Source organism: Borostomias antarcticus, assembly GCF_949987555.1.
Source record: "Borostomias antarcticus genome assembly, chromosome: 10".
In the NCBI taxonomy this organism is placed as follows: Eukaryota; Metazoa; Chordata; class Actinopteri; order Stomiiformes; family Stomiidae; genus Borostomias; species Borostomias antarcticus.
In genome coordinates this window covers 16768361-16778231 of record NC_140243.1, presented here as the reverse complement: position 1 = coordinate 16778231, position 9871 = coordinate 16768361, and the positions used below count along the sequence as shown (strand labels likewise).

At 45.4% G+C, this 9871-nt stretch overlaps 1 protein-coding gene across 1 annotated transcript; it reads right to left on the bottom strand.

Moving 5' to 3' along the window:
- Positions 1 to 3508: 3508 nt before the first annotated feature.
- Positions 3509 to 9871, bottom strand: LOC311313977 (uncharacterized protein). Its single transcript, XM_084444244.1, has 6 exons — positions 9669 to 9871; positions 7258 to 7583; positions 7063 to 7138; positions 6506 to 6584; positions 6162 to 6345; positions 3509 to 6015 (listed from the first exon to the last, which is right to left on the bottom strand). Exons 2-6 carry the CDS (start codon positions 7579 to 7581, stop codon positions 5506 to 5508), a joined length of 1173 nt encoding a protein of 390 aa, XP_084300370.1. The 5' UTR covers positions 7582 to 7583; positions 9669 to 9871; the 3' UTR covers positions 3509 to 5505.

Below are 9871 nucleotides of genomic sequence, written 5' to 3'. Positions count from 1 at the left end.
GGTTAGGGTTAGGGTTGAGGGGTTAGGGTCTGCTGTGCATTAATAATGCAGATCACATTTTCTGTTTTTGAGACCAGTCAGCATTCAAATCTCTGAGGGCTTGGATGAGTAAGAGTGAGATTAAGATTATGCGTGTGTGTACATGCGTGCGTGTACTGTATGTGTGTGTGTGTGTTAGTGTGTACATGTGTGTACTGTATGTGTCTGCGTGCGTGTGTGTGTATGTGTGTGTGTACTATATGTGTCGGCGTGCGTGCACATGCAGACTAAAGCAGTATTCTAATCGAGCACTGTGAATGGAGACAGCGACCGGGGTGGGGGGGGCTGTAGAATAAGTGAGTAAGCACATCACTCCTTTTCTCTCTCCCTCATCCCTCCTCCCTTCCTACACTAATATCTCTCTCTCTCCCCCTCTACCTATCTCTCTCACTCAGTCTCTTATAGTCTTAGTCATAGTCATTTTTATTTTGCTTTCTGTCCCCAGAGTTAAAACAAAACATGAAGCAGCGTTCAGTTTTTATGCTCTACATATCTGGAACAAACTTCCAGAAAACTGCAGGTCTGCTGCAACTCTCAGTTCTTTTAAATCAAGACTGAATACTTTTCTTTTTGCCACTGCTTTTTATTAAATCAAATAATTATTCATTCATACACTGCACTGTAACTTTTTTTTCCTGTATTTTATTTTTCCTGCATTTTGTTTAATTTTTTTTTTCATTTTCGTTTTATATGACCTTTTATGTGTTTCTTGCACTTTGTCTGGATGCTTTTAATGTCTCATGTAAAGCACTTTGAATTGCCTTGTTGCTGAAATGTGCTATACAAATAAACTTGCCTTGCCTTAATGCGCACCCAACTACAGTTTGCTACAAGTGCCCGGGGGCTCAGACCCTGAACATGAGAGAAAAAGGAGACACATAAGAACACAATCACTCACATGAAATAGAAACATAATTACACACACACTAAACAACATACACATTCAAACTGCCCCACGAATCAGCCTCACTAAAGAAATGGGTTTTGAGGGGTGGGGGCAGATTTGACATTGGAGGGAAGGTTGTTCCACAGACGAGGTGCCATCACTGCAAAGGCCCGATCTCCCCTTGTCACCATCTTTGACCGTGGGACCTTCAGGAGGTGTCTCTCCCTGTCCTTCTCTCTCTGACAGAGACAATAGAGAGTCCAGAAACCTTTCACGTCTCAGTAAAAAGTAATACTTTTTTTTTTAAATTAAAAAATAAATAAATAGTAGTATAGAGGACAAACACCAAATCAGGAGTGGCAGTAAGGAATGATGTATGATGTATCAATCCAATTGATGCACCCACATGCTCCATTAATCCTTCTGACGTTTGTGTGGTGCTGTCTTCTTATCATGAGTGTGTGCTGTAAACAAATGAAATACAAATGTCAGTAACCCTTTGTGTTTGTTCTTTATTATTTGGGAATTTTAGTGTACAAATAATTATGCACATTTTAATGATAATGTACTCCCTCCATAGCCCAATATGTTTGTATTTTTGGGAACAAAGACTAGAAAAAAAACAAAAAAAAGGTTTCCCAAAACTGCACTAAGATCATTGTTTCCTTTCGCTGCCCTTTTATACTGTACATCTTCTTCTCCTCCTCTTCCTCCTGGCCCTGAGTCTATCCTCCAGAGGGAGGGAGGGAGGGGGGAGGGGGCAGGGGCTTCACTCTGCTAAAAACTGCATGGATACAAGGGGGGGGGGGGGCAGGGGGGGGGGGGGGGGGGGCGGAGGGGAAAGGGGGCGGTCTTTGTTGTGGTTGTAACGTAGAACAGTCAGTGTGTCAGAGATGGGCCCATAACAGAATCAGTCAGTGTGTCATATTTTTGTGTGTTTTAGGTGGGTGGCCTGCACGTGATTGTGTGTGTGTGTACTATGTGTGTGTGTGTGTGTATGTGTGTGTTTCAGTTTCAGTTTATTTTATTTGTTAGAGAGGGACAACGTACATTAAGAGACATTTTATAAAATAGAATGTAAATGTACCCAATGTAGCCAAAAGGCTAGTTTACATTGGCAGTCCCCCTGCCAGAAATAATCGGCTAGTACCTAGTAAAAAAGATTAAAACACAAGTACAAACACATTAGCAATAACATATAACATATATAATTCAAGCCTTGCAATATACACAGTTCATCCCCACATAGTATACACATCAGTGTTCACATCTTTGATTATCTATCAACCAGTTCCTAAGATTATATTTGGAGGCATTGAATGTGTGTGTGTGTGTGTGTGTATCAGAACCGCATGGCAGTGTTTCATTGTCTGCCTCAGTAATGAGGGTTAAAAACCGCACCCTTCCAAATGATCTCTCTCTACAGCCTTCTACCACATGGATGTGATGTTGGGGTGATGTACTGTATGGAATGAATTTAAACCAAAAATATAATGAAAAATATATTGATCATGACAAGATCTTTCTGTTCATCCATGACTTGGTGATTTAAAGGATAAAATAGACAAAGGTTGGAAATAAGGGCAGACATAAAAATGAGATTTTTTTTTATGGTTGATCAACAGAAAATACAGAGTGCTCTGCTGTTTTGTACTGACATAGAGTAACTCACCAATCAGAGTGTACTAGATTATCAGCTCCATCTTCCTTGATCATGATGTCCAGCATGTGTTTTTGGGGCTTCGGAGCAGTCTGTGTGGTATCAGTCTGTGTGTGATACCAGTCTGTGTGATATCAGTCTGTGATATCAGTCTGTGTGTGATATCAATCTGTGTGATATCAGTCTGTGATATCAGTCTGTGTGTGATATCAGTCTGTGTGGTATCAGTCTGTGGGATATCAGTCTGTGATATCAGTCTGTGTGGTATCAGTCTGTGTGATATCAGTCTGTGATATCAGTCTGTGTGGTTTCAGTCTGTGTAAGTGAGCGTGGGAGGCTTTTCGATTCTCGCAATTACATCATATGACCTGGTACTTGTGGGTCTGTACAATGTTGGCTTTCTTTATCAACAGAAAAATGTTCTTCTCATCATGTTCAGCCGCACCGTTAGATTTCGCTGGACGACACTCATGAGTCAGTCTGGCATCGCAAGACTACCGCTGGACTACTCATCTTTCACCTCATGTCTGGCCTCTCATCTCATAGTGCACATATCACTGATGCCATGTAAACAAAAACACACACACACAGCAGCTGGGAGGATAAGCCAACACAACCCCCCTCCCCCCAGATTACTGAGGCTCAGAGTCTGACACCCACACCAGCCCCCCTTTCCCTGCCACCCCACTATCCAACGTACAGTCTCTAAATCCGCACCCCAGCGAGTCAAATCTGTTTGGGTTAAGCCATTCCCCCAAACACTCTACACATCGTGAGTAAACACACACGCGCACGCACGCACGCATGCAAGCACACATACAAACACACACACACACACACAGGAATAGAACAATAAGTGAATCTTTTTTTTTTTTCAAAATGTGTCATTTATTAAAAGATTTTGTTTTTGTATTATTGTTGGAAAAAATGTAGTCATAATAGTAATACCAGAAAAAGATGCAGCGAAGAAAGGAGAAAAGACAGGAAGGAAGGAAGGAAGGACGGACGGAAGGATGTGCTGGAGATGAGGGAGGAGAGAAGCGAGGAGAGAGAGAGGTAGAGTGCAAGGAGGGAAAGGAGGACTACAGTCGGCTACTACTGTACAATATGAAAAAGGCAGTTGAAATAAACAAGATATTATTCCAGACCAATCAGTAGTGGTCTCTGCAGTACATGGGGTAGACAACAAAAAATAAGTGCAATTGGTTCCTCTGTCACATGACAGCTGTATAAAACCTGGAAGAGGAGTCAGCCCTCTCCCCTGACCCAGGGTCAGAGACCCACACACCCTTCTGTCCTGGTCAAGGTCTGGAGGGCTGGGCTCATCTGACCCCAGATCTGAGGTTAAGGCTGTACTAGAACATCTCCCTCCCCATAGAAAATGCCAGTGGCTCTGTGTTCGGCTGTAGGTACTGTTGGCGGAACTTGTAGAAGTTAGGCTACATCTGAACATCGGCATTCTCACAAAGGCTTCAATAAATACACAAGCATTTATCAAGAGTTTGTGGTTATCACGTAGATATTCTTGTTTGGAAGCAATGCCAGGTTAGATTCCTGTACTTATCCAGCTGATTATATTTTTCTCCCTTTCTTTTGTGGGTTTTCAAGTTTTTTCAAGTACCAAAATGCATTCAAGTGCAGTTCAATAAGTTCCTCCAGTCAGCTTAGCCAGAGGAAAACTACAACCCACCCTGAAAAGGGGGACTGCTGTCAGAAAGGATAAAGCATAGCTAGAATGCTGCTGCTGTAGACTGCTGCATTGTGGGCAGTAGCAAACTTGTGTTGGCGGAAGAGCTTTAAGGACCTTGGAAGCCTGAAGAAAGAATGAAGACTAGATTTAGGCTTTGTGGTCGACTGTGTACTGTGCTTGTACAAAGAACAAGTAAACAATCAAAATGCATTAGAAAATGCTTTGAACGCATGAAATGCTTTTCTGTACACATCCGATTTGGTAAAGGCACAGTAGTCCAATATTTCCTTTTTCCCCTGATAACTATAAAATTACTATAAAATCACTGACAAACCATCACAGCATCTTCCAGTTGGCTTCTCAAAGCCATAGGCCAAACTATCACAAGCATACAGAAAGAGAAACTCAGCTTATCAATAAATAAATACAGATAAATAAAATCAGCAGTCAAATGAACACATGAATAAGTTAAACTGGGACTCAAGGTTGTCCTTCTCTGAGGGGTGGGTATCTCTCAGGCTGGTCTTCACAGTCTCACACTAGCTGACCTGGTGATGCCCGCGGGTCAGCGCTATTGACCCCCCACGATGGAGGGTGGTTGAGATACAAGTTCTATCTGCGAGCCAAGTCCCAAAGCAGTTCTTGGTTTACATTCTGATTTGATGCCATTTTATCGTGTGTGTGTGGTGTCCATCTTCCTCTTCAAACCAGTTAATTAAGTTTCATTCATGACGTAAGAAGAATGTTTCTGTCAATGTTCTTTCAAACATCTCATTCTTGCCACCAGGGGATATGAGGTGAGGCTGATAAACAGTATTTGAGCCAGCTCAGCACTCAGTCACAGGCCAACAACACAATTCATTTACAATTCAGTTAGAAACAGCTCTGTAAACAGCTTTTGGGCTTTAGGAATTGCTATCCAGCCCCAACCCCCAAAACTAGAACCATGTTCTGTGCAAATATGTATAATATTCTTATGGAATTGTGATTATCAACACTGATTTGATTCAAACGGAAACATTATGTCCACCCCATATGTTTGTAATTGTGGTCCTAAGTGAGTTTGTTTTTTTCCATCGTAGAAAACACCCTAGTCATCCTCTTAGCACTTACAACCCTCTCATTCTCTGGTATATCTGACCCCCTCCAGCCTCTTCCCCTGTATCCTCATAGCAGACTTAGCGGACAGGCGTATTCACACTCGACTGCTGGTTCGGAGCGATGAGTGAATCAGCTCCCTGCTCCAGAGCTCGGGTCCCGCCAGGTCTCGAAGGTCCTGGTCTCAACCTGCTGCCCGGCAACAGGCTGGCTCTGGCACCCCGTTGGCCGCTGCTGGTTTTGGGCGTCGTCGTTGTAGGGCGTGGTGGATGAGATGGAGCCGTCCTGATTGTCTGGACTGCCCCCGCTGGTGGGAGGCGGGACCACAGGGAGCGGCGGTTGTTCGTCCCCGGCTCCGGTTTTGCCCTCGCGTGGCGAGCGTGATTTTGGCGACGTGGATGCGAGACCGTTCTCAGACCGGTCGCCCGCCCCGCGGCCCGATGCTCCTCTCTCTCTGCACTCCTCCTGTTGGCTGGCACTGGCCGGGTCCTGCGCGCTTTGGAAAACCCCTCCGGCAATGGAGGGAGGCAGACTCGACCCCTCTTCACCCTCCTGCCTCCCCCACTCCTGTTCTCCGCCGCTGAGGAGACATTTGAGGAGCGCAGGGCGGGGGTCCAAGCCAGTCCAGCTGTGTCTGCGCTTCTGGAGGGAGAGAGAGGGCGGGGCGTTAGCGACTACGATCGTTTCCTGTTATCTTTACAAATAAAGCTTTGATTGATTGATTGATCGTGAGGTTATTGTCCATATGTAGGCATTGTGAGCATGTGTGGGAGGGGGCGTGCTCTCACCTTGACTGGAATGTGCAGCTGGTCTCTGTGCTTGTGTTGGGGGGCGCAGCCGGGGGTCTCTGGAGGGGAGAGCTCCAGGGGCGCGGGGGTGGAGGAGGGCTGGGGGGCGAGAGGGTTGCACACCTGAGGAAACCACTGCTTCAGCATCATCTCCACCTGCAGCATAATGTTCAGATGCTGCTCCCTGGAAAGAGAAGGAGAGAGAGATAAGGTTTAGAAAAATAAAAAAATAAAAAAATAAAAAATAAGGTCTGAGACTGTCTCTTTTGAAAATTAGATTTTAAATCGCAATGAGTTCTTTACCTGGTTAAATAAAGTTTTTTTTTTTTTAAAGTAGCTCTTACCCGCCATTTGGTCTCTGTAAAACCCCCACAATCCTCTGGATTCTATCCATGGCAATGTTCTGCTGAAAACTACTCAGACCTGTCAATCGAAGCATAATCTCAGAGTCATCATATACGGCATTAAGGGTCTGAATCAGATCACAACAAATGATCATTATCATTACAGAATCATTGCAAACACATGCACACAACCATACGCATGCACACAAACACACAGATGACCCCACAGAGCCAGTCAGAGGTGTAGACTAGATCAACATCACATCTGGTGTAGACTAGATCAACACAGACTAGGACAGTACAGAAGGGCACAGCAAGCAGAGAGGGATCAAGAACCCTTGCTACACCATACCCACTTGTGTGGCGTTGATCCTTGACACAGCTGTAAACATATATTCATACTGTACTTCTATGGCTAGCCTATGCTAAGCTATGACATTTACTCTGACTCACTCAACAGAAGACAGAGAAAAAGCCACACACGCACGCACGCACGCACGCACGCACGCACGCACGCACGCACGCACGCACGCAAGACAGTAGGTGGTGATGCTTACCACGATCGAAGCGGCCCTTCTTCAGACCATGCAACAGCTGCAGTAGAGGCCTGACGAAGCCCTGCAGCTCAGCACACTGAGACAGAGAGAGAGAGAGAGAGAGAGAGAGAGAGAGAGATGGATGAGGACGGAGGAGAGACCATGACCACGGTCCGTGAAGAAGACCTGCTCCTCTCCGGCACTCTTGACGCTCACCTTCCGAACGAACAGCAGGTCTCCTTCGCTCTTCTCCCTCTCCTTCTCGCCCTCCTCGGCCCGGGGTTGACCGGTCGCACCGTCTGACCCCTCGGACTCCTCCCGGCCAGCAAAGCCGTCGAACGCCCAACGGGACCCGGGATTCCCCAGCCCCTCTGGCTCGTATTCCCCGGCCGCGTTCTCAACGACGACTGAGCGGGAGCGCTCCGTCAGGAAGACGTCAGCGTCGTCCTCCACCTGGTCCGAGTCGCTGAACGGGAGGCTGTTGTTGGAGCTCAGCGAATCAGAGGAGGGCTGGGAAGAAGTGCTGCCCTGTGACTGCATCCCTGTTGGCGGAGGGGAGGGGGGGGGGGGGGGGTCAGAGTTGAGAGGGAGAATGCGGTCTGTGAGGCACTGCTCTACGTAAAGTCCCCCCCCCCCGAAAATAACCCCACTTCAAAATGGTGGGTCTACCAGTGGCCTATTTTAACATGGTGTAGAGTGCAACTGGGGACAGGAGGTAGGTAGTAGGCACACAATGGCAGTGCATGTCTTCCTCCCATTGAGGAACAGTGGAGGTGGGAGAGCGCGAGTGAAATGTGAGGGGGAGGGTGTTTGTAGAGTAAAGCACTAGTGAATTGGAAAAAGCCAGGCAGTCTCTCCCTCTCTCTCCCCGCTGCCTAAGGCGTTCTCTCTAGCCCCTCCCCTCTGTCTCGCTCTCCATTCCCCCTCAGAAACACACAGACCCACCCCTCTTCCCCTCTTCCTCTGTGTGTCTTCATCTCTCATGTTTTCTGCTCCACTCCCCCTCCTCTTCTTTAAGCACACGCATGCAGACTGCAAGCAAAGCATGTAGAGTACATTGTAGACAGTGCGCTTCTCTCCTTTCTTCCTTCCTTCCTTCCTTCCTTCCTTCCTTCCTTCCTTCCTTCCTTCCTTCCTTCCTTCCTTCCTTCCTTCCTCTCTCTCTCTCTCTCTCTCTCTCACACACACACACACACGCACGCACACACTCTCTGTCTCTCTTACACTCTAATCTGGGCATCCCTGCTGGTCTCCTACACCACACACACGCAGACATACGCACGAAGGGAGATAAGAAGGGTCAAGCGAGCACACTCATAGCTACATGTAGTAGTAAACACACACACAAAAAATACACACACTGTCTACCCCTCACATATAATCACATCATACTGATAGTCTCTACACACACACACAGACACACACAAGCGGTAGAAGGTAAACAGCACTGTGAAAAGGCCCTTTCTGCCATGAACACACACACACACACACACACACACACACACACACACACACACACACCGGCCTATCCGTATCATTCACTGCACTGTTTTAGTTTCAGGGAGATATTTAGCACTGATTTTTCTCAATATACAACAATACAGACAACAATATCTGATTAAAAAAAAAATATATAATAGCAACATAGGCTATACTTGTATTATACATGAATTGCAATTTTGTTTTATGCCACATTTTCTGAACTTCCAACTGCTTTGTCATAAGTGAGATTAAAAAGTTAAATAAGTGGACATTGCACTATACTGGACAACATGTGTCAAGGACAGTGAAAGATCAGGTTCATGTTGAGGAGGAAGTTCATTGAGTTCAAACCAGTTCACTTACGCCACAGTTAGTGGTTGTGTGGGGGATGGGAGGAAAGACCTACTATGTATGTCACACGACACATTGCACAGAAAACCTATAGTGGACCTAAAGCCTGTGCGTCGACTGAGTAGTTCCTCACGCTATTCTCAGCGTGGCTAATTTTACTATGCTTCAAAACCTATAGGGGTTTTCTATATTGTAGGTCTAACTTAATATGCAATATAGGCTATAACAATAAAAGAGTGTAACCCAATTGATTTGGACATATTAGCAATACTGTATATTATATTATTATTATTTCTAACTGAACAGAGACCGCTGCTAACTCTATAGCCTGCTGCCACAGGAAAAGCAGACAGAAATGACTTATCTTGCTATTCACCTGCTTCCCTGTCTCTTGATCCGCTACTATTGCCTCGGGCAAAGCTAGACCCTTGGCTGATGAAAAAGAGAATGATATATAGCCTACTAATATTTAAACTCCTATATGACTGATACAAACAACTTGCACTTATATTGTTTTAACTAATAATAAAAACTCAATATGCCAGGATGATTAATGATAAAAACGCAATAATGCCAGGATGATAAATGATTTTTTTTTTTTAAACGCAATAATGCCAGGAGCTTCTACGGGGGGTGTACCTACACAGGGAAATGTTAGCAAATTCTCACACTGTCAAACACGTACCAAGTCTGAAACGGGATTCCTTTACTATTAAATTCCTTTACTATGCGTTATTATTAGGCCTAATATTAGGCTACTTTACTATTCCGTTAGCGAATAAGATGTTACTCACCTACAACACTGCTTAAAAATACCAGCAGTTGAACCGGGCCGCAGTTGTCAGGGGATCTGCTCTCTCCGTTTTTCTAGCCTAATAGTAAACCTCACCTCACTCTCTCCTTCGCTAAACCATTTAGGTTTACTCGGGCAGTCTCCCCATCCCTTCACACACTACTACCCGGCTTTTCATTGGCTTTTCTCTTCGCTAGCTCTTTC